The sequence below is a fragment of the Diadema antillarum genome, unplaced genomic scaffold (assembly GCF_040938485.1).
Source record: "Diadema antillarum isolate AM-2024a unplaced genomic scaffold, OU_Dant_1.0 scf00000163, whole genome shotgun sequence".
Taxonomy (NCBI): domain Eukaryota; kingdom Metazoa; phylum Echinodermata; class Echinoidea; order Diadematoida; family Diadematidae; genus Diadema; species Diadema antillarum.
In genome coordinates this window covers 954652-980721 of record NW_027271052.1, presented here as the reverse complement: position 1 = coordinate 980721, position 26070 = coordinate 954652, and the positions used below count along the sequence as shown (strand labels likewise).

The window sequence follows — 26070 nt, the reverse complement described above, 5'->3', positions numbered from 1 at the left end:
GGAGAAACTCAAAAAGTTTACAACGATGAAAGTCGAACCAAAACTATATACTGGTACTGGTAACAGCAGAAGGAGTAGCAGAAAAGGTACAATTTCATGGATCCAAAAACACTAGTCATTATATATATATATATTTTTTTTTATATATATATATTTTACGATGTACGTCTTGTGTACCAGTTACGTTGTTATTATCATATTTTATTTTGTAGCAAAATAACGATCAGAAAACAAAAACACCAACAATTTAGATTTAACATTGATTGCTGACGGTAACTTACTTTGAAGAACATTAAGAGAGTATTTCCTTGACCAACTGTAATTTCACTTCCGCTCCTACACGATAAAAAAAAAATGTGTGCTAATTTTAAGGTGACTAACTAATCTAAATGGATTCTAAATCTAGTAGATAATACTCTTTGGAAGTGTTTTTAAGCTTGTTGATATAAAGGAAAATTTAATTAATAATCTATTCAGAGTATTATGTACAGGTATTCAATGTATAATTCTTCAATGTGTTACCATTTTAGATTATCTTGGACAATGAGTGACAAGCATTGACAAGTATGCGATTTTCTTATAGATTTTCCACTGAGACATTGATATTTTGATAATGGTTGTGATTACAATGGAATGATTGAGACAGAAAAAAAATCTTTATAAACACATAAATGATTACATGCATGCGTGATTAGTTTTAAAAAAAGATTTTCAAAATTATCTACTTCTTTGGCTTAGATACAATAATAATCTCAAATTTGAAACCTTAAATGGCTTCCACCTATTGTATTTGAATATCATCACTTGATTACATTGTGTTGTTTCTAGGTAAACAGCAACGATTCCCTAATTGAACACTCCTGCCGAAAAACTAGGTAGACCCACTTTCATACTTTCATCGAGGGGATTTGATTTTATTGTTTCTACGTTACATTCATACATTGATAATTGTAAGATACTTTGTGGCTGTTCTTTAGTATATACTTTCATGACACACCTTATAGGTTCCCACCCCCTCCCCTCTCCCCCTCTTCCTCATCCCCCTCTCTTCTTCTCTCTCTCTCTCCTTTCTTCCGCGGCCTAGCGGGCTGCTAATGCTGCATATAACTGAGTGGTAGGGAGAGCGCCTGTTGTTCGCTGGGCTGTGTGGGGTATAAAGGCGCTGACCACGTACAAAGGAGCGCTCCATGGTAACCTACGTCAACTAACGGGGCAAAGATGACCCCCTCGAGTTAAGTCCCAAATACTTTCTGGACACAAACAATAGGAGGGGGGAGATTACTCAAGATAGAACGTTGTTGACTCAAGCACATCCCGTCCGCCATCAGTAAGAGTTACGGGACAGTTTGAAGCATTACCTCCAACATCGCTGAGAATCATGGAATGATGTAGATTTTCATGCCTAAAAGTAAGTAACAATTACGATTCTTCGATACACCTAAGGCCAATCTTTTCAGGATTTGTATCAGGTTTGGTAAGTAATAGCTTATGAGCAGATTTTGATATGTTTGTCGGCATGTGGTTGGTGCTATGGCGCAGATGTTGACGTGTGATATTTACTAATCAATAGCTACTGTTTCCTTTACCCCCTATACAGATCACAGCAAGCTGGTCCCATCTAGACAACGGGTAGCCGAGAGGAACATCCTCACCGACATATTTCAGAGGTTCTTATTTTGGATATAATACATGCAGCGAGTGTAAACTTTGAAAAGGATATTGGTTAACGTGATCAGAGACTGATTTCATCTGCTCGGTAAATATTTCTATTGGTGTCGGCGTGATAAACGTTAGGGTTTGCCGATATCTCGATTGAACACTTCTCCACTGCGTGGTTCGCCAGTCCACCTTGAATGTCTGCAAAATGGTAAAACCATCATGGCAACCCAAGAGAAATATCTGATTGTCTGGACGAAAGCTCATCGTAAGATTTCTGACTTATCATAGAACAATCCTCCTCTAGGATTTTTAAGGGACAGTTTTTTAGGGGACCGCCCTGCAGCAATCATGGATGCAACACCCGCCGTTATCACCAGGGATAATATCGACAACATCAACTACAGGAAACTCACTCGGGAGGCCATCGAGGAGGGCGACGAGAGGTACTATGCCAAGCTCGAAAGAAAGAAACTCGTCCAGTCTGGCAAACATCCCGAACTTGAGGATGAAGAGGAGGAGGTGGAGGAACATGGCGGTATCGAGATCGATACCGAGTTGGACGCGGGCTGCGTGGTACCAGCCAAGCTCGGTCCTTTCCCCAGGAAACTCCTGAGCACTCCTCTAGAAGAATTCGACAAGGGACGGGAAGACGACAGGGTAAGCAAAATATACCAAAATATCGTGTTCAAATCTCTACAACGTTATCATTCCTTTTCAGTTCCATTTACTTCGAAACATAATTTCATGATATATTATTGGTGATAGTAAATACTTCATTAAAGCGAAAAGTTCGAATCACCTGGATCAAATACCTGTGGTGAGATAATGTAATCGCGTAATACACTCGTACGTTCCCTTTTGTCTGCCATTTCCCTGCCGCTTATGAAATTTGAGCAATTCTGAAACCAAACCATTGTTTTGTTATAAAAGGGATGCGTTTATACCTGTAGCTACTACTCTTTTTAATGATGCTTTAATAGCCCATGTTATACATTAAACACAAAATCGAGTGAAGAATTTGAAGATAACTAAATTTGTAGTGGTTTATACAAAAACTGAAGAGGAATATACACAGATACTACATAAGCTCATGTTTAAATACATATTGTATTTGTATTTACACATACACGTATCCATGAAACTGCTGTTATGCGAGGACTTTCATAAATTTACATCCGTGCTTTACGGAATTTAAGATCAAAACCTTAATATCATCACATATAAAAGTTCACCTTTAAAAATACATATATGTAAACATCATTATTTTGAAAATAAGCCTGCTATCATTTCCAACAACACTTTGTTGTAAAAATCATAAATGAAATAACATGAAAATGAATTACGATATTTGTAACATAATACAACACTGAACAAATCATATCGTAATCCTCTTAAGTAAGAGTGAAAACATGACCTTAGGTATCCATTTCTTCCTTACATCTCAAATTGTGAGGGAAATTAAGTAGAACGAATGATATAAAGTAATGTGTATTAGAATGTCCTGGTACAGAGCATAGAAACTAAAGGATTTATCAAAACACAGATAAGAATTTTGACGTCTGCGGCCGTATATCATTGTAAATTTCATGGGGGTCGCGTTTATTCCTTGGCATATGCAGAGGGAACTGCCGTCTTAGAAGCGACAAGGTGGCCGCCATTTTGTCTCCACAGCAAACAGTAAGAGCGAAGAAAAAAGAAAGACGAAAATGTCTATTCGCTCTATTCAAAGGTTCCTCCATCTTGGTTTTCTGTCTTACCACAGTATTTGTTGGGCGGGATCCCGGGCAGCCAAGCAAACAAATAGATAGACGACAAAGGAAAAGAAAGGCAACTCTATTTAGAATATTGATCAAAACCAACGTGACGTCAGCAGTTAAAAAACAGTCCTAGGTGCTGTCAGAAACCCCGCGTTTCCTCCGCGGGCCTGCGCCAAACTTTTCATCTGTATTTCAACATCATCCAACATCATAACTGTATTCTATGATAACTAGCTCTTCTGACTATCAATATCAAGCATTATTTAGCGTAAACAATCTACTCATTAAAGAAAGTAATAGCATTAATCTCGAGACGATCCAAATTACAAAACAGAGAACAAAATGTCGCGACTCCGCCATCCTGTTTGCTGGCATTCGCGCAGTCTAATTAAATATTAATGTCATATTGATTGCTCCGAGAAGTTGCGGTCTAGGCATGTGCCCTGAATAAAAAAATTGCGTGACAACGAATGCACATTATTCTACCGCCATTGAAAGCGGCCTACTGCTGAGTGAGAGAGCTATTGGTCTACGTGGCCTATAGTCAAGATTGAGCTGATAGCAAAAGACGCGTACGGTAATTTAGGAAATCCTCAGGAAACAACAACAACAACATCAACAACTGAAAGAGATAAACTATCATTCACTGGTCTACTCATTAGCTTAGCATACATAAGTAACTCGCATACAAGTGCTTTGACGGAACGTCTTGATGAAAATCTTCCTTACTTGGAAAAGATTTCAGGTTTTGTTACTCAGTCCATGGGTTTGTTTTACTGAGAGAAAATACTCTATGCTAAGAAAAGCATAAAAAAGACTATATATAGAAACATTCCGGCATTTCTCTTCGGTTATGCAATATGAAAACTCCTACCTGTTCAACTTCCATTATGTAGTATAAATATATTTATGTACCATTATGTACTTTTCATTCAACCACCGCTGTGTTACTCTTATGACAAAATCGAAGTTCTTAACAATATTGCTCCTTGTCGACCTCATGCATCCAATCATTGTATTTGGTACTTAAACACGTTGTTAAAAAGGTTACAAACCATTGTTAATTGGTGTAATCACACATTGATCGAAAAATATACTGCTTAAGTAGCTGTCTTGTATTCGATGCAGCGACTGATCTGAATTTCGGCTTCCCTCGTGAAATTGATTCCGAAATGCCTTTAAATCAAAGATGTCGAGACGATGATCCCCACTGGGAGCAGCAGGTGTGCATTCAGGCTTCTTGCTCTGAAGACAAAGCATTGTTGAACAGTGTCAACAATTAAGAACCGCATCATTCCCAACCAAAGTTTAACAAACAAAAATACCCCCATGCAACTCCCTCGCACATGTACTTTATTGTCAATTAGCATCAGCAATGCGCACATACATGTACGTGTAGATGTCAATAGTTGTGACGACAGCACTGAGTTCACTGCCGAGCAAGACAGAGTTTACACGTCAAAGGGATGTCGCAGGAGCACTTTTGTACACTGAGTGTTATGTGTAATTTGCTCTGTCTTTGAAAATTTAGCAGAGCCAGTGAAGGTGCCAATAGGTCAATATTTGACTACCTGGTAGAAGAGAAAGAAGAAGGGTACAGATGCAGTGTACTATCGTAAATTCCATTAGCAGAGATTGGCTAATCTTTCAAAGAGCGATTGGATCAGTAAACACAACGGAAGTAAACTTGTAATAGCGGTTACGTTGTGTAATTTTCATGCATTGTACCTGTTGTAACAATCATGTTGTCAGAACTTGAGATTTTTTGTGCTTTTCTTCTCTGTTTAAGGCCCTTTACAGCAACTCGAAATAACCGTAAATATATAAGATATTTTGAAGCTGGCAAAGATAATGCCGTGCTTAGAGCAGAAGAGTCAGTACCTAATTATCATCAGATGGCAATTCAAGCCTCTCTCCGAATTGATCGTTTGAATTAATCAGCATTAAAAATGTTTCTTGGCACGCAGGTCGTCTCGAAGGCCTCATAGCGTAACCATGGAAACGCTTAGTTAATCAGTCGAAGTCACTGGCTATTATGAACGATATTCCTTATTTCGTTCTGAGAGCAGTAACGACTTGAATAAGAAAAAAAATATTGAGAAAGATAGATAAAAGGCGGATGAAGGGGAAGGCTGGGTGGAGGGGTGACTTTATTTGCTCGTAATGGTGGTAATTTGACCGTGTAATTGGTATCTCCTTCACATAATGAACGAGTTCGCGACAGAAGGATTACGTCCATGATGTTTACTGTTCATCTTTTCACCCCTCACCAAATAGTTATTACCAACGTCGTCACTTAAAGTGCCAACACTAGGTGACGCCATCTCCCAAACTCTTGCCATCATGACTGCAATATTGAGTACATCTAATATTTATGTCACGATCGATAATGGGATGTTTCTTTTCCACTCTTTCCTCGAAACATGTTCATGGCATAATGATTAAAAGAAATTCCTGAATGCAGCATGTCTTCTCAATGTATCACCTTATGAATGCATTGTTGTAACATTTTCTTTGGCTGTGACGTATGCAAGTTAACATACAGGCAAACACTTTTTTTTTTTTGTTAATAGACGTAATGGGATCATTACAGTAGTTAGACAATATTCTTATTTTGAACTTCATGTCACGTTATGTAACTATGTTAGCATACCATTCAATATTTTCATACCTTCTATGTTCATTTCTACCTGCAGACGTTTGTGGTGGTGGCGCGAAAATTCAAGAGCACGCAAATATTCCGCTTCACGACAAACAAAGGCTTGTGGTGTCTATCTCCCCTGAACCCACTCCGAAGGCTGATGATCAACATCTACACCAACCAATATCCTTTGCCATGGCAACATAATTTCTCCTCTAGAATTAGAATTAGATATGAATATTCATTTTTTTTTAAATTTAAAGCATATGCATTATTCCCTCAGATTTTCCATGGAAAAAAATGTTACAGAGAAATCGCAATCTGAAATATCTCACTCAAAGGCGATCGAAGGTCTGAAAATTTGACGGCTACATTTAGGGCAGAGATGCCACATCAACTACAACCTGTAAAAAGTAAATACCGACAAACTTCAGTATGTGTAGTGCAAATAGAAAGCAAATAGTGCTATTACTCAATGTTATCAGCTAAATAGCTTTAAATAATGATAATGATGATATAATGTAACCTGAATAGCGCCAAATCCACTCCGTAGAGTGCTCGAAGTAAACACATATCAAATGACTTGAGTATATGAATGCAGAGATGTGCTCAGATGTTCCTAGAAGACGCATTTTTACAGATACACCAAACTGAAATATACGCTCAACCAAATCCTGCAGTAAAGATTTGCCCTTAACCGCTTTGCACGTATTTTGACGTCTTTGTCATGCTCACCATTGTGGCAAACTGCGTAATTCTGACCCAGGACACGCCCCGCCCACCAGACGAACCAGAGTGAGTATATTAGTCGATATTTTTATCCCCTATCCCATGTCCCTAAATAACTTTCGATATTTTAATGTACTTATAGTGTAAAATGTAATTTCTAGCGGATGTCCGGATATTTTTTTCTTCATTTACCTGTAATTAATTTTGAAGATGATGGGATGTTTAGATTTCCCTCACTTAAAAAACAACAACAAATGTTTAATTATTCACTTTTACTTATCATATGAATACGTATAACTTATATAATTACCTACACATACACATAATATTTTTTCTTAATGGCTTAATTGAATGAATATTGATATGTTTGATATTTGGATCGTATGCATGTTACTCAAGTTACTTAGTCAGGATTTACATTTATTTTGTATATAGACCATACTGGGTGAAATATCGCATTTGTTATGTCTGTATGTCAAACTGCAATTGTATTTCGTTTGTTGGAAATGACATAAATAATATAAAATGATATGAAAGTTAAGGTGTATTCAGTATTTGCTCGAGTTGATATAAGTAGATGTCTGAAAACTCTTTTCATTATTCCAATTTTAAACTTTGATTAACTTCTGAGACACATTAAAGGGATCTATTCTTCACAATTTCGCTTCTTAATCACTCAAACTGAACTGATACACACAGTTGACCTTTGATATTAGCAAGCCAAAAATAGGGGAACTAAATACCGTAAATTTCAAAATTGTATGACATTGATGATGAACGCCTTTAACCTAACCAAGAAATAACTTTAACCTCAGCTGGGCTAAATTTGAATATCAAAAGAGACAGACAGATGTTTCATAAAGGATGGGAAGAAGCAGGCATAAATCAAGTGCTTTTCCCGAACACCGACAGCACTTCAAAGGTTTTGCTTACCCATCAGTGGTAATCGCAGAACAAGAGAGCGCCGATTGTTTGTGCCTTGTCGAGAGGGGAAAGTCTCCTGGGTTTTTTTACCCCATGTTATGGAAAATGGTGGTGGTAGTAGTGGGGGGGGGGGGGGGGGGGGGGGACTGGCTCTTTTTATGAACCATCCGCGTTGGTCCTTAAATCGGATTTGAATTTCAAAAGATGCCTTGAAGTCGGATCACGAGTGGCTAGAATGTACTTATCACTTTAAGAAATGGAGGACAAAATTGACGTGGCTCGTCTTCCATCTCAGTCACGACAGTTCGCTTTCATTTTTGTTCATCTTCTTCCTGTCTGTTTTTACCTCTCTTTTCTCCTATTTTCCATCTCTTACCTAAAACGCGAATCTTCCTACGATCACCAGGCCAGCTTTCCTCAGCATCTCAGAGTGAGTATTCGTAAACTTTTCCCCCCTTTTTTTTCACATCGCAATATTGAAAGACAAAAAGTCTCATACCTCAGGCAGTTTCGAAGTCATTTGAAAACAATCAACAATAAAAACATTAACAATAACAAGGCACGCGCACGTCGGAACATAACCAGTTGCTTAAATGAACATTATTCACAACATTTAATGAAAAAACCAAATGATGGTCACTTGTATCACAAATTAATGACAGCCGTAGTTTCAGTAAAAGAGATGCGTGAAGCCTGCTCCCTCCAAATTATTTTCATCTGTAACTTAAATGAAGATCCTGTGTTGTTAGCAGTCTAGAAAACAGTACCATACCACTATACACCTCATGAATGGACGGAAACTGAATGCTATGTAGTGATGAAAGGAATGTAATACATGTTATGATCAGATGCAAACTTAAAGCGATATTAGACTGAATGTAAAGTGGGCAACAATCAAGTATAGAAGGACAACAGTCATTTGCCGATGAACCATCCAAAACTGATCTTGATTTTATGAATTATTATATACGTAGTTCCCTTTTGTCAATATTGTCATTTATTCATATTTGCATGTGCATTTGATTACGACAGGTATGTCTTCACTGCCATCTACACCGTCGAGATGGTGGTCAAGATTATAGCGAGAGGGTTTGCGTTACACTCCTTCACGTATTTAAGAGACCCGTGGAACTGGTTGGACTTCCTCGTCATCCTCCTAGCGTAAGCATCCCGATAATTTCCAGCTCCTAACCTCTCAACCTTTTTCAATTGTTTTTCTCGTAAAATTACATTTCCCGCGCCATTTTTGTAACCTTCCTGGTTAAAAGAGTAGCATTGCTTCCAGCAAGTGTATGGATAACTTTCACAACAGAAGTTTGAAAAAGGGCACCATTTTTCGTTCATTATTTGAAAAAAGAGGTAGAAGCCATAGGAAGGATAATATTAAGATGCTGATAGTGAGGTAGTAACCATTATAGACGATAATTAAATGATGATCGATATTACATTGCGCTCACACACTCACACAGATAGACTCACAGAAATTAACTAATTCTGCGATTGAACTTACAGAAGTTGAACTTTAACGGATTTCCTGATAAACTTGTGAAGGACGCCATTCTGTGACGGATCATATTTTTTGTTCTCTTCACAGGTACATCACATTCATACTCCAAGGAGCGAAGGTGGATATTGGAAACTTTGCCTTCCTCCGAACGTTCCGCGTACTGAGGGCGCTAAAGACCATCTCCGTTGTGCCAGGTATGAGTAGCATCCAGTCTTTAATCTTTCCTGAACATCATGGTACTAGCAATGATGTCCTAGATAGTAGATTTAACTTTCATATCATTAGCTTTGAACAAATTTAGTTTTGAAATTCTGCATTTGATATCAGATCACGAGAAGACCTACTAACATTTTTATCTTTTATTGCAAAGGTGAATAGAATTTAAGATCTAATTTCAATCTACAGAATGACAGATTTATCATTTGGCAAAGCAATTATCATTTTTGTTCATGATACTTACATTACTTTAGTTCATCTGTGCACATTTTGGCAATCTAAATTGTCATTCAGTCAACTTTAGTTTTCCACATAGAAGCTTCAATTTTCCCGATGTGCTATGGAATCTTCTACCTGTATTTCTGGACTTGTGAAATTTTTGATACAAATGCCGAGTGTGATTATATAAACAACACAGTAGATATTTTCTTCGAGAGGATAAGCTGCGTTATGAATCCACTTTGAAAACCAGTGTAAAATTATGGGTTCACTAACTATAAGCTGAATCTTTGACGACCAGGTTTGAAGAGCATCATCAACGCACTCATCCGCTCCACCAAGATGTTGGGCGAGGTCATGCTCCTCACCGTCTTCGCCCTATGCATCATCTCCCTGTTCGCCCTCCAACTCTTCCGAGGAGTCTTACGGCGGAAATGCGTCAGAGTGGTGCCGGAGATTGAGGCCGGTCTCAATATCAGCCATGAAGCCTACTACAACTTCACCCAAGATCCAGGTATGAAAATTCACTGGTCTTGCAGAATATCACCAATTACTGGGCAATAAAGACAGTTTCTTTCCAAAAGTTGCTTTTAGCACTGGTAGACAAACATTTCTGTATCATGCACCATTTTGTCACAGATTAGTGGAGGCGCTTTGGCATCCTAGTTAGTGGAAAAGACTCCCGATTCCAAATCGGAGGACCCGAGTTTGATTGCCGCCCAGCGTTTACGTCCTTGGACAAGATGTTTTTACCCACCAAGTCCCTCTCGACCCAGGTGTATAAATGGGTACATGGTAACGCTGGTGTAATAATATCGCAAGGCCCTGTGGTAGAGAAGTGGCAAAAAACAAACAAACAGAACACAAAACCCCTGAAGAGATTACCCTGGTTTAAGAAGACATTATTATTTTCATTATACATCTCAAAGGATAACATAATTCTTTTATGTAATCAATGCATTCTATGCTATTTCATGCATTGATGGAGATGCTTAAGCACCTCTCCGGTGTGTCTTCTATAAACAGTTTACAGAAATCACACACACACAAAAATCTCATTTGACTTGCAAGTTCTTTTGAAGCTCTTAAGCAGACTATATGGGAGTGAAAGAAATGCCAGATGTCCAGACTGATTACGTGATGACTCAATGATTTGACCAATTCTTTCCTGTCTGTGTGTGTGTGTTTTTTTTCCCACAGTAAATTGGAAATACTGGGCTGGGGACCCTGTTGTATGCAGCAACATAACATTCCGAGGGTGAGTACTGCCAGAAAACAAAACAAAACAAGACAAGACAAGACAAAACAAAACAAAACAAAACAAAACAAAACAAAACAAAACAGAAAACAAGATATAACACAAAAACACAAAGATTAACGAAGCAAAGTAAGCTGAACTAACTATAGTATAGCAAATAACACAAAAAGGAAATTCCGTCTATTCTTTTCAGAGGTGTTTAATCTCTTCTAGACCGTTATATAATATCTTTTAATATCTGTTGGTAAAAGGCAAGATAGTTATATTTCCTTCATCATATTTCATTGGACGTTACTTATTGTCATTGTTGTTTAGAATGGTTTCACCAGACTGCCATGTTTATGATGTCCTTAATTATCTCGTTTTAGCTAAAATGCTTTAAAAACTACATGCCAAGAGTATGATGCAAATTGTTTACGTTGATACATATCATGAAACCCATTTTTCTAATCAAAACGTAAATTGAACTTGACAGCGATTACATAATCACACAATTAATTTTCATTATTTTTTTGTCTTTCGTTTCCCCTCGCTCTTCAACGACACAAACGCACAGCCGAGACTGGAGGTAGGTTGAACTCACGACACTTTCACGATGTCAAGAAACTGGTCATCTCCTATCCATGCAGTGACATTAACCTCATCAATTGTCCTTACTCTGTTTGCATGTGGCATCATCGAATTTTTATGAAACTTCTCCCTGCCGTTTATTCCCAAGCCGCTAGTATTGATCACTACTCAGTTTGTCAGCCTCAATTATACGACATTTTTAATCATGATGATGCTATAGTTCTTCCTGTATTTGATAAAGTATCGCTCAGTGACGGGCTAAAATCGATATGTTGCTGAATATTAGCTACTGAAATAGTACTGTTCTAGAGATTGAATTACAGATGCTATTATGAAACTGCTAAGGCTAAAACATTATGGAGGATGAAATGTTAACAATTGCCTGTGATGATAACAATGATGTGCTATACATACGGAAATTGTCACCATCATTCAAGACACTTCAATGATAATTGTTCGACAGCGGCTGCAATTTCGACATCGAGGACGACGGTAACTACACGTGTCTCAAAGACATCGGGGACAATCCCAACAACGGCTATACCAACTTTGATCATATCGGTTATGCCATGCTGACATGCTTTCAACTTATAACACTCGACTTCTGGGAGAACGTCTACAACCACGTGAGTAGCACATGAACCATCATAGCGGTGTAGTGGATTTAGTGTCTGCACTCGTAAATGAAAGGATCCTGGGTTCTAATGAATGTCCAGTGTCCAACCACCTCGAACAAATTGTTCCCCCAATATGTACCCTTTGGCCTAGGGGGGTAGAGATCAATACAATACCTGGTAACGCTGGGTTAATCAATTCCCTATACGGGAACCTGATGGTCAGTACATCAAGCTTATGGGGATTTCAGAATTCAGCATGGAACAGGTTAATGACGACAAAAACGTCTCGAATATTAGTGTTTACACTCCAGATGTTAGTTTAAACTTGTGTGTTGTGCTTCGAGTCCTCCGAATATCAGACTTGGTATCATTCAAAATAGAATGAAAATGTGATACTTTCTGTTAATACATTGTAAACACAACCCCTTTACGTCCAAACAAATAAACAAACAGAAACAGACACACGGAAAAGGTGTTTTTTTTTTTCTACGGGCAGCCCTCTTGTAACGAGTGATGAAGCAAATAACATGATGACCTGTCACGGTATGGACTGCAAGATTAATGATAACTCGAGGATTTGAAGTAAATCGTATGTAGATACATGTGAAGAAATCACAAGAAGATGTTAAGTGATGAATAGATTAGCGAATGAGATATCAACCAAGTATTATTGGTGGTGTTAGCTTTAGAAAAAAAAGTCTAATGACAAGAATGACAAAGATGCATTGCATGATGCTCTCTATAATAGCTGATTCGTGCGCAAGGACCATTTGCTGCATCTTTCTTCATCCTAACTACGATGTTTGGCGCCTTCTATCTCATCAACCTCATGCTCGCGGTGGTGTCGATGGCGTACACGGAAGAGATGGAGAACCAAGGGCGGGTAAGTAAACTACCTCACCATATTTTTATAAAATATCGACAAATTCCAGATTTTTATTTATTTTATTTATTTATTTCCAGCAATAGGGTGGATAGCCCTTTCAGCACAGCTGATTTTCAAAGGAGTCCACTTGACATACATATGATTTTAAGTTTGAAAGATTTTTTTTTTTTTGCGTAAGCGTTACTTTACTACTTTTCTGATTAAACATTGATAGATTTTTAGTACTCCAGTGGCCATTTGAAATTAAGATTGGTTCCTCAACAATATTTTATGCTTTTCAGGAGAAGGAGAAGAAAGCAAGAGAGAAGAAAGACTCAGTGCTGCAGCTTGACGCACAGAAACTTAAACGACTGGCTGCCAAGAAAAAGAAGAAAAAGTTGAAAGAAGAACAAGAGAAGCGAAGTAAAGAAGGCAGTCAGGCTATTACGCAATTCACCGAAGGGCAGGAGAACGATGGCTACGCAGGTGACGAGGCTAACACGTCGTCGGACCCAAACCAACCACAGAATTACAGCGTGAGCGACATCGAGTCCAAAGTGTCAGAGGTACGATCATCAATTTTGGAACAGAAAAAAAAAACACAAAAGAACACGATTAACATTTGGTGGCAGGAGTGAACTTATGGTATAACACCTGAAAAGGTTCAGATATGTAATACTCTTGATGTAACAAAATGTTTGGATTTCAAAATACTAGTCATGGTAGTGGTACACATGAAATTGATGCATTGTTTCAACATTTTAACGTTGACATTGGTTATTGCCATGTAAGTCTCGAGCGTGTGGTGATAGAGTGATGGTCGCCTCTACAATTTTTGCCGAATGATACAGTTATATCAAGTTAATAATGATAATGCAACCTACTAATTGCGCAATGCTTAAATTTGGTGTCATTCCCAATAATTTCCCATTTTGTTTTAAAGGAACTGACATTGAGTGCACTTCAATCGACCTACGACGTGAGTTTTTGTGTGGAAATCTAAATGTTTAACTCTTGTGGTAACTTTTTGAAGTGATACTAATCATATTCCAAAACAAGTCTTTATCAGAGAAATTTGATACTTTGGGGCATCATGTTGATACGGCATAAAGACCACAGGATACTGGTACGATGATGATGTCGAAAAAAGTTATATTTTGCCGGTTAACGATTGTAATTTTTTAGTTTGTTGATTCAATAACTCACTAAAACTATGTATCTCCATTTAAACACGGTTAAACAATGTTTTTCCAGAATCGCTTCTGCTTTTTGATGTGTCGACGATATCAGTTGTATTCACTAAAACCTGAACTTCATCCATATTTTCATCTTGTGTCTCTGAAATGTGAGTTATAGAGCTCAGTTTGTTTACATAGAATAAAAACGGGGGGGGGGGGGGGGCGTTAGGTTAGGTTCATGCCAGATCGTGAAACTCAGTTATAAGAAGAATCAACACTTCTTCGGACAATGAGCAGAAGAGTGTAATTTGACTTTAGCAGTAAAAGTATTAACGTCCACACCATTTTTGAAATTCCTTTAAGAGAATCCGAAATGAACTCTTTTTATTTAAAATAATTTATCAGATACTTTTACCGATACTAATGATATCAATACACAGTTGACAATTAGAGAGGAATCGTCACAGCTTCGATTTAAAGAGTATTTGCTTCGAATGTTCTGAAAGGTTTTGGGCATCTCTTTCCTGAACTTTGTAGAATAATTATATAAAAAAATGTAATATTCCATATATTTGTCTCTCTCAATGACAGTAGCTATGACAAGTAACGTAAACATAAAGTTTTCTTTACAGTTGAAAGCAAGACGCCCAAATTTAAACGCTGAATTACCTATAGAAGTCTAACGATGTAATTATAAACACTCACACTTATACTGTCTCGCAAAGGAGAAAGTCTTATTGCCCTGTTCGGGGAGGTATGCATTCTCAAGCTGCGGAACCAAACAGGGTTAACAAATAACCTGGGGAGATAGCGAAACTAGCGCAATACTCGATCCGCCTGGCTTTACTTCATGAATACTTGATGCGATCGATACGGTCCAGTGTTACTGAAATCCCTTCAACAATGGGCAACCCAGCAGGAACAAAAGACTTTCCCTCCGCGTTGGCAGAACAAGGCTGCGAAGAGGTACCCCACAGTGCACCGGTCGAGTGGTTGGCATGGCCAGCCAAGTGTGGATGTTCCCTCGTACGTAACCTAAATTCCTGCACTCCCCCCCCCTACTCTGCCACTTGTATGAAACATATTCTTTAGGAGTAAAACTTAGTTATTTTGTCGTTTCTTTTCATTAACCTAATGTCACATCCGTCCTGTGCTTCATCAGAAACCCGGCAAAGGCAGCACCATAGACATCGACCAACAAACGACACCAGAGAACAATGAGGGCGCTTCAGCAGGTGGCAGCGGAGGAGACGGTGATAGTACGGCCAAGGAATGGGGGGCGACCGGGGATGAAGATGAAGAACCAGGTATCACTTTGACCCTTTCGATATCTCTTCATCTCCGTCTCTCTATGTTTCCATTCAATGTGCTTGTATGGATCCATTTTTTTTTTTTTACAAAACAGTTGTTCCTTTGTCTGCAAAATACAAGAGCACATTGACATATGCTCGTATACAAAAGAAAGGAACATTACAAAATCCACTCTTTTTTCTATCATCTTACTTTAAATGTGCTTTGATATACTCTTATTGTTCTTTGTCCATTCTTTCTCGTTGCCATGGTAGTCAAACTTGAAGATGACAGCGATCCTGCAAACCGACGCGACGTCCCTTGCTGCGACTACTCGAGCTGCTGCGGCTGCTGCCGACGAAACTTCATATGCCCATACCCCCATTACAGGCGGTGGCGGGTGGTCCAGTACTGGGCGGGATGGATCGTTCTAGACCCCCTCATGGACCTCTTCATCACTCTCTGCATCGTCGGCAACACGGTTTTCCTCGCCATGGATCACAATGGTATCCCTGAGCACGTTGCGAATGTCTCCGAGAAAGGGAATGAGGTGGGTCAAAACCCCAACCAGAGTATAAGAACTAGAAGTCAGAATAAACAGAGAAGAGGTTCACCGCTAGCATACAATATCCCATGATGTTGACTATCGACTAATACTTATACGCGCCTAACTAATGATGTGTTATTTCTATATCACAAAGAATAGTTATGGCTCTCCCGATTTGTTTTTGTCTCTCTCTGGCTTAAATTAGTCCAACCTTTTTAATCAACAGCAATCAAAGGTCTATGTGATTATGTCTGCATTTCATTACAATAGGATGTTCCGTTTTCCTTCCTTTGTACAGCTACGATTGAAATAGACAAGAATCTAGTAAAATATGTCTCATTATCATATTACGAGTGAATAACGGACACATTCTTATTTTCTGATTGATTTTCAGGTTTTCACCTACATCTTCACTATCGAATGCGTACTCAAGTTAATAGCGCTAGACAAAAAATTTTTCCGGAACACGTGGAACATATTCGACTTCGTGGTCGTTGCCGTAAGTTTGTTGGAGCGAGGACTTCAGGGTGTACAGGGCCTGGGTGCTCTGCGGACGTTTCGAATGGTAGGTAGATTTCAATTCCTGCATATCTTCAGCTATCAATATATTACAATTCAAATATGAATTCCATCATATCAATTTGTCATTATGAATTATAGCAATATGATGCTCGAAATCCAATTTAATGTATCCTTAGAACAATGGTAATGATGATAATATTTACAATATATCGATTTGACTCGTCCTTCTTCAAATTTACAGCTACGTGTACTCAAGTTGGCCCAGTCGTGGTCAACCATGCGGACACTCCTTTCTATCATTGGAACCACGCTTAGCGCCATCGCCAACGTGTCCGTCGTCCTCCTCATCATTATGTTCATCTTTGCCGTCATCGGCATGCAACTATTCGGCGCCTCTTACGTCCCCGAGAACTTTGGCGGTGACGTGCCGCCCTGGAACTTCACCGACTTCGGCCACTCCTTCCTGCTCGTCTTTCGGATCCTGTGTGGAGAGTGGATCGAACCTCTCTATGACTGTATGAGCGTGGCAAACACGGCTGGTTGCATCATACTCTTTATCAGCACCCTCGTTGTTGGCAACATTATGGTAAGGACTTATAAACTTGAGCCTCGATCGGGTGCTGAAGTGCAAAGTCCGAGTTAGAAAATAATGATATACTCTTCTAAGACGTATATTGCAACCGTCAAATCGGCAAAACGGGGCTTTTCCAACTTATTTGATATTTGATAAAGAATGAGAAGAGTTTCAAAAGAATACGGCTTGTCAAATGTCAGCCATCTGGTAACCATGTAATGTCAGAAGATATCAACAAGCTAATCATACTAAATCAGTAGCATAACGAGTTAATGAGCATAATGAGAATTCTTTGTAGGGAATAATACAATTTAACAAAACAAGATGATGAATGAAGATATTGCCTATTTTATCATTTAGCCTTCTCTCATGCGTGAAAAATACACATGTACATACATAATCACATTCTTTAACGTATTTTTCCCTTCCTGGAAAAGGAGGTCATGTGCTCTTAGTAAGTCTAACAGTTTTAGATAGCAGGCTAACTACTGGATCCCTCACATTTTCCGTATGCCTGAATTCGTGATAACTGACATCTGCTACGAATCATCAAATCACGCAACTGACGCAAATCGGGGTCAGGATCGCCAATAATTGGTTGCCTTGATTGTGTGACGTAGGCGATAAAAGAAACAAAATGAGCTCATCAGTATTTTGTTTTATATCGAATTCATAGATCCTTAACCTGTTCCTCGCCCTGCTGCTGAACTCGTTCGCCTCTGACTCCCTGAGCAACAAGGAGACCGAGGAATCTAAACTTGTGATCGCCGTCAAGAAGATTGGTCGCTGGATCATGTGCTGCATTCGACCCTGCCTCTGCTGCAAGCGCTTCCGAAATCAGAACAAAGTTGAGAACAGCAGCGAGAATTTGAAAGAGGTTGAGGCGAAGACGGAGGCCAAGGCAAATGGGACAGCGCCACCTGTAAAGAACGGAAAGCCGGCCATCAACGAATTCATTGTTGTCGAGGACGTCGGGAAGGACGAAGATAAAATATCAACTATCGACATCGAGAACTCTTCACAAACACGTAAGTCTAGCGTCCTTAACAGATTCATCGACAATAGACAGACAGACAAACTAAGCCACAATTAAAGAAACAACCACCCAAAAGTACTTACAAGATGGATTTTAACACACGCATATTCATGTTGTTTTTTATAGTGTTCATCACTCTTCGTTATATTCCAAGGCAGTTTTAGTTGATGTATTTTTCACTGATATATGAAAATAGATTGAAAATGAAATTGAAATTGAAATTTATCACAGATATATTTTGATAAAACACTCTGCGTCATATAGCATGGATGTGAAGATACGACAAAAGCAATCATTGCATTGACGAGTATTACTTTATCGAACACCATACAGTGCGTAACAGAAGTCATCTGACGTCCAATGGAACGCACTTACACCCCACCCTAGCGAGGTCCAACGGCCACCTGCCTCACATGTACACAAATGGATCCAGCAGAAATGGCAGTGCCGTCAGCATACGATCGGTGAGTACATCAACTGCGTGGCGTAAGACGTAACTCATCATCAAGACGATGTTCTCACTATGTTTGTTGTCTTTATCATTATTCAAAGACTTAACTATTTGTACCTATGAATTCAACATTATTAGTATCGTTTTTATTAACTCTTCAACCCAGCTTCATGATGATTTTACTCATTTTGTAATGAGTGGTATGACCTACATTTAGGAAGATATAAATGCAAATCAATGATAGTAAAAATGATATTGCATTGAGATGCGTCTGCCATGTTAATGTGTTTCACGTATCGTACAAAATATTGATATTCACCCCGGTATGAATTAATTGACAGTCTTTCAAGGAAGAAATGTGGATTCTTAAAGAACATATCTGCAGTTGTTTTAAGAGATAATCCCAGGATGCCACAATTCCACTCTTTTCCGTCATTCAGTTGCCGCCGCCCCAGCCGATTTCCCAGGCCTTCGTCACCCCAGCCCCCGTACCACCCATCGCCCCACTCCCGGCTCCTATTCTTGCCATTGAGCCGGCACAGGACGACGAACCCGTCGAACCAGCCTCCAATGCCCTGGTCATCAGCACCAACGCTGAAACTGGCGAGATGGAGCCGAATCGCTCGATCAACGCTACCCCGGTGGCTGGCCGGTCCTTCAGCCACGCCTCCTTGGCCAGCATCTCCAGTAGACGCGACACGGCAAAAGTGGTGGAGACCACGGCCACCATCGACGAGCCCGAGCTCGAAGATCCAGTGAAAGACTGCCTGCCTAAGTCCTGTATCCGATGGTGTCAAATCAAGTGCTCGTGCATACAGTGCTGTCAGGACCCCAACACAAACGACGTCGCCCACCGTTGGCGAAGGTTCCGTGAGATCATGTGTACCATCTGCGAGCACAAAGTATTCGAAACCTTCATCATTATCATCATCTTCGGCAGTAGCATCACGCTGGTAAGTAGCTGATCCATGACGTTGAGCCGTGCGTTGATCCTAGCCTTCGCTTCAGAGAATGCGTTCTATAAACCACGAATGGTAAATTTGATGAAAATGCTGAGCTATGATCAGTATTAGACATTGGACTCCTCAATATCTCGCTGATTTCGGGACTATACAATTCATCTCAAATTTTATTGTCAGTTCATACAATTATAGTGGCAATTGTTTCTCCCCATGCGGCATATTGCTTCATGATGAAATCCTTTAGCAATGCATGTTTTTCGTCTCTATGCCCCCTCTGTTGTTCAATTGTTTGAATTATTCTTATATATATATATATATATATATATATATACATATATATATATATATATATATATATATATATATATATACGTACATATATATTTGGGGGTGGGGTGAGATATTGATGCACTGTTGTTGGTGTACCCCTCAAAATAAGATGTGTTCAAAATACACTGAGATCGTAATGATGATGTTGGTGACAATATTGACAATGATAATAGCAATAACAGTAATGCTACAAATGGTAGTAGCCATATCCTGACAATAATGATGAAAATAATACCACGCATTAAATACCAAAATAATGAAAAGAATTGTAGAGTTATAGTAATCAAAATAATGCTTTATGTAAAAAGAACGATAGTTACGCAAATATCTTAAATGTTTAGACACAGATAGCTTAGTTATTCAGTCGCTTTTCTATTTCAGATCTTCGAGGATATTTACCTGGAGCTCCACCCCCAGAGGCAAATGATCCTAAATTACCTCAACTACGTCTTCTTCGCAATCTTCGTCGTCGAGATGATTATTAAATGGCTCGGTCTCGGCTTCGTGAAGTACTACACGAGTTTCTGGTGCTGGCTAGATTTCGTCATCGTAGTCGTAAGTCTATGCTTTTAAATTCAGTGCTGCGTAGTCTCCTTCCTAGACCTCACTTGTCTTGTAATGCTATGGCTAGGACAGCTTGTGCTTGTAGTGCAACATTGCCTCGAGTTTGCAATGCTTGAGTTGCTGATAAGCATCATAGATAGTGGACATACATTATCGTCTAAGTATCTCTTTAAACCGCCAACGTGTTTACCATTCAGACTCTATTTTATTTCACCAAGCAATGCAGATATCTTCCAGTCATAATGTGCAACCTGCATCATTCGTCCGCTCTCCTTTCTTTTAACATGATCACCTCGTTGAGATCATCGTAGGCGACTGATTATAAATGACTATTCACTTTGTTCCAGATAAGCCTTCTGAGTATCTTGGGTGACGTCATTGGTTTGACGAACATCACAGCTTTCAGGGCCCTGCGTACGCTTCGTGCACTGAGACCACTTCGAGCTATTTCACGGTGGCAAGGAATGAAGGTAAGGGTTGTCCGTGACTGCTACCTTAAAAAAAAAACAAACAAACTAGCCCCGCCACTCCCTGGCTTTGATAATCAGCCTGCCATGTAGCATAAGGTTGGCCAACTAGGAATAGTTCACGATTAGGCGGCGTCATGATTGAAAGTCAGTTAGGACCCCTCTGAAGGTTAGGGGTAATATATATATTTGGAAACCATATTAATAGATGATGATGTCTGTGTTGCCATGGCGTCTCGATGCAAGTCTAAGAAACATTGTTCTAAAAGCATGTCAATGTGTAACCGCGTTAATGCCAAATGTTGCCAAAATGTATGAATGTGAAGTGCACATTATTTTGCAGTTCTACCCTTTTAGCTCGTCCTCTTTTTTTTTTTTAAGTTTTACGATTTTTTTTACACAATGCATTGCAGCATTGCAGTGCAATCTACAAGCTGCAAACGTACTTGCTACAAGATACAAGCTACATGGAGATTTTATACGCGAGAGAGTTCATACAACACAATGAGCTTACGAGTCGATTAATCACATTCTGCAACATTTGTGACACTGCCAGCAGTCAATGACTTACCTTTCAACCACCTCTTTCCAGATTGTCGTCAACGCGTTAACCCACGCCATCCCGTCAATCGCCAACGTTCTACTGGTGTGCCTCATCTTCTGGCTTATCTTCTCAATCACCGGGGTGCAGTTCTTCTCTGGGCGCTTCTACCGATGCGTTGACGAGGACGGAGAACGTCTACCAATCGATATCGTCAACAACAAGTCCGACTGCCTCAATCTGAACTACTCGTGGGAAAATCCAAACATGAACTTCGACGACGTCTTCAAGGGTTACGTAACCCTCTTCCAAGTGGTACGTGCGCATCACGGTTTCTTCTTCTTCTGATTAAGTCTGCCTCCTTCAATAGACTGAAGATTCTTGCAGACTGGTGATATTTACATTATAATACAATTTATTTACAGATATTTACAAGCACATAGAAAATTTGACGAAAATACTAGCCACTGTGATCAACCGTTAGACGGTTTCGAAATGATCCCACAGATGGCGCTGAAACAATTTCTGACGACAGGGAATTCCAGTTCCTTACAGTTCTTGGGAAGAACGAATGGCGATGCGATTCAGTTCTCGAATATGGTACCTGATAGGAGTGTGGTTGCGAGGCTCTCGTTAACTGAGTAGCCTGTTTGATGATATAGTCCTGTGCTGAAAGAGGAGTGAGATTATTGTGTATTTTGTACATCATAATTAGCCTGTCATTTTCTCTGCGCTGTTCCAGAGTGGTCCAATTAAGTTCTTGTAGCATTTTGGTGACACTCGAGATGTTATGGTAGCGATTTAAAGTGAATCACCGTGTGCTAGTACACTGTACTATCAGACCATTTGATGCTGGTGCAGACACATCTGAAATACTACTTCGATCACTCGCTCTTCTGAATTTAACATCTTCTATGTGAAATCAACGCAAGAAAACACACACTTGTGCTTGCTTGTGTTCATTGGTTGTGAATATACATTTTCGTATGTTGCATTTTTTTTCTATATTTATGAACAAGAGCATTACGTGATTAAGAGAAGAAATAAGCCTGCAGATAATGAAAGAGACGACACAATTCAGACTCGGAGATGGACGTGCGCTATACATTCGGTATCAGAGTTTTGATTTTAGCTTAAGAAGACGAATGCTTTACTGTTTGACTCAATTATTTGGGGCTTTTGAAAGTTACTGTCCTTTAGCAGTATGTGTATGATGGGATTTTAAATCATTTATTCTTTCTGATTTAAATTCAGGCAACCTTCGAGGGATGGATGGAAGCTATGAGTTCAGGAGTGGACGCAAGAGGGGTAAGTTTCTTGCTTTATTTTTTGGGATGTTTTTTTTTTTTTTTGGGGGGGGGGGGTGGAGGGGTTGAGGGTGGAGGCAGCGGAGGAGGGGATTCGCCTACCTTATAGTCTTACGTCGAAACCAAAGAATCAAAACAATCGAAACGTGCAAGTATAACGCGCTAGACATTAAAGTGTGTCATTCATGAAATGACTATTTAAAAAAAATATTCAGCATTACATTTTTGCTGAGGAAATTACCGGTTGACGCCATTGTGTGTGCGTGCGCGCGCGCGTGTGTGTGCAATAAACATTCCCTTTGACATATTATGCATGTTCACATAGTGCAGAGTGAGCTATTAATCGGTGTGACCAAGCATGCGATCAAAACTTCTTGTCTGTGTGAATCCAAAATATTTTATGCAGTTTTGTTTTCTTTTTCAGTACGACCTCCAGCCCCATCAGGACAACAACATGCTGGCCTATGCATACTTCTTCATCCTCATCGTTATCGGCTCCTTCTTCCTCCTAAATCTCTTCATTGGCGTCATCATCGACAACTTCAATACGCTTAAACGCAAGGTAAGCGATAGTATATTTCTTTTTCTTTTTCTTTAAAGACTTTTGCAGGATTAGTTCAAGTTTACTGCGAAACACTAGTGTCTATGGATCTGTTGACTACTTTCATTGCCGAAAACGATTCACAACGGATTTCGAAGCTGTTCACGCACCACACACATATTGCAATGGTTTTTCATTTTATGTGTGTTTGAAACAGTCAGCTTTTGCTACTACCATGACTACAAAACTTCCATATTATAATGCCTCACGTATGGATATGTTATATTCTCGAGCTGTGTTTGTCGATAGCGTATAAAGCGTTAGTCAACGTGGACAGCAATAGCATTATTGTTGAATTTTATTACCTGAAGACATCATACGATAATCTTACTCTCGTGGAGTAATGTCGCGCATGTCTTTAATCCCCTTTAACCACACTGTAATAAGTTTAAAAATATACAATTCAAGAACAATGCACAGTAGAAGTTACCTGTTCCTTGAAATTGCTAGCAAGCGCCTAAACCTCAGTGTTATTCTGTCGTTTCTAGTACGAAGGTGACAGTTCTATGGACATGTTCTTGACGACGAATCAAAAGCAGTACTACCAAACCATGAGACGACTGGGAATTAAGAAGCCTACCAAACAAGTCAAACAACCGACGGTAAGATGATTCATCGATGACATCACGGCTCTGATGGGAGGCGCTTTTAAACATGTTAAAAAATATGACGTTAACCAGTGCGCGCGTTATCATTATGCTGACATGTTAAACCCAAAATGCATCACTATCTTAAAGTCTGTTACTGTATACAATATCTTTCACCACAGTGAGAAGATTAAAACAAGTAACGTGTTATTATGTTCTTGCAAAAAAACAAAACAATCATCCGCTGAAAAAGATATTACCACATGTTAGTATAATTGAGATTAAATGGTAAGCGGCTTCAAGTATAGCGATTAGAATCACAACCCTGTTTTATTTGATTGCCTCTCAGAATTAGATTACCAACATAAAGATAAGGAACCAGTTATAAGAAATCAGAAAAAATAAATCAGAAATCAACAAGCTCTTGAATGATTAAATGCAATCAAAGTTAGTATGAAAGTGTGGATGAATTGATGCTGACTTACACTGTTATGTATGATGATTTCAACCTTTGCTGTATTTTCGTTGCCCCTTGATTTTGCCTGCCTTATTTATGTGGACCACTTTAGACCGGGGTAAGTATTTGCTGATTTACACATCACAGATCTTATCTGTGGACGCGTGAACTTTTTCTTAATTACTTGAGAGACTTTAGCTATCATATTACATAATTTCTCTACATTTTATGCGTGAAATATGTATGTATATATGTAAATATATATGTATATATAAATATATATATATATATATATATATGTATTTACATATATGCATATTAATGAATATATAAATATATAAATAGATATACTATTTGTTTGCAGTGTTACTGTGTGTGCAATTTTCCGATAACTGCAGTGAAGAGGTATAAAATTTTTTTTTTTTACTTGGGTGTGACGCTCCGTGCAATGAGTACAGTACAATGATAATACCAAAACTGAATAATTTTGACATAATTACGGAGTGGAAAATTGAAGTATATGACACATCCTCTTTTTGCATAATTTTATCCCCAAGCCATGTATTACCCTACATTTTCTTGTCTTTACCTTTCAACTTTCCAGGCTCAATAATTGCACCCTTAGTATTTCTTATTTTATTTGAATAAATGCAAGGATCCATGATTTAACGACTGTGGCTACAGGCATGAAGTACCCGGAGAATCGAGAAATAAGTGCACATCTATGAGTTTTCAGAATGCACCATAAGTTATACAGCAAGTTATACATGAAAGAAAAAAAAAAAGCTCTCAACAATTATAAGCTTCTGATTTATTCCGCACTGTGTGACATTAATCTTTGTGACTAACATTTCGTTATTTGGACTGTAAAGTTTATTACTGTCAACGTACATAGACATAGAACACAAACAAGTGCAACTGAGCAATTTATATACCTTCAAAGATATATTCACACGAAGGAATGCACCTAGACTTGCAGAAATTGATGCCTAAACACGAATAAATACCGTCACTTGGATATTATATTCGCGTGCCGTTGCAAGTGACTGAATATTAGCGCACACTGTACAGTGAAGATGAGGGGTATAATTATACATTAACATATTTCTTTCGTTCAATGTGTGATTTGCGATGAAGTTTCCACCTGACGATTATACATCCTATAATTTCACCATCTTCAAAACAATCTGACAAACAACATAACAACTAATTCTCCCATCGACCAATCTCTCATTCTTTCCATGCAGAACAAAATTCAAAGTTTCTTCCACAAGCTGACGTCGAACAATAAATTCGAAATCCTCATCGTCTCCATAATCATGCTGAACATGCTGGCGATGATGGTCGAGCACTACCAGATGTCGCAGGAGTTTACTGACGTCCTTGACAACCTTAACATCTTCTTCACTTCCATCTTTACTCTGGAGGCCATCATCAAACTCATTGCCCTCAGTTGGTACTACTTCAAGATTCCCTGGAACGTCTTTGATTTCATCGTCGTCGTCATGTCACTCCTAGGTCAGTAGCTCGCAGCTGAGTTCACTTGCTTCTCTGAAAATTACCTCGGTGCCAACCACTGTGCTACCGTCTCCGTAAGCAGCAGAATATTCTGTGATTTGAGCAATTTCCATAGCTCAAGTTGCAACTGTAATCCCAATCAAGCAGCAGGAATGGTGATAACAACAGCATGAACA

General features: G+C 39.0%; 1 protein-coding gene across 1 annotated transcript in view; it reads left to right on the top strand.

The window, feature by feature from the left end:
* The first annotated feature begins 2007 nt into the window (after window positions 1–2007).
* LOC139722342 (sodium channel protein 1 brain-like) overlaps window positions 2008–26070 on the top strand; it is a 42866-nt gene continuing 18803 nt past the window's right edge. The window contains exons 1-26 of the mRNA XM_071633652.1: window positions 2008–2316; window positions 6113–6240; window positions 6766–6852; window positions 8117–8140; window positions 8743–8871; window positions 9305–9411; window positions 9954–10166; window positions 10853–10910; window positions 11467–11478; window positions 11944–12106; window positions 12846–12980; window positions 13265–13528; window positions 15303–15447; window positions 15706–15980; window positions 16372–16542; window positions 16741–17085; window positions 17750–18101; window positions 18443–18573; window positions 19001–19513; window positions 20234–20407; window positions 20764–20886; window positions 21476–21739; window positions 22679–22732; window positions 23156–23293; window positions 23821–23934; window positions 25624–25894. Coding sequence (XP_071489753.1) covers window positions 2008–2316; window positions 6113–6240; window positions 6766–6852; window positions 8117–8140; window positions 8743–8871; window positions 9305–9411; window positions 9954–10166; window positions 10853–10910; window positions 11467–11478; window positions 11944–12106; window positions 12846–12980; window positions 13265–13528; window positions 15303–15447; window positions 15706–15980; window positions 16372–16542; window positions 16741–17085; window positions 17750–18101; window positions 18443–18573; window positions 19001–19513; window positions 20234–20407; window positions 20764–20886; window positions 21476–21739; window positions 22679–22732; window positions 23156–23293; window positions 23821–23934; window positions 25624–25894 — 4699 coding nt within the window. The remainder of the gene's footprint in view (window positions 2317–6112; window positions 6241–6765; window positions 6853–8116; window positions 8141–8742; window positions 8872–9304; window positions 9412–9953; window positions 10167–10852; window positions 10911–11466; window positions 11479–11943; window positions 12107–12845; window positions 12981–13264; window positions 13529–15302; window positions 15448–15705; window positions 15981–16371; window positions 16543–16740; window positions 17086–17749; window positions 18102–18442; window positions 18574–19000; window positions 19514–20233; window positions 20408–20763; window positions 20887–21475; window positions 21740–22678; window positions 22733–23155; window positions 23294–23820; window positions 23935–25623; window positions 25895–26070) is intronic.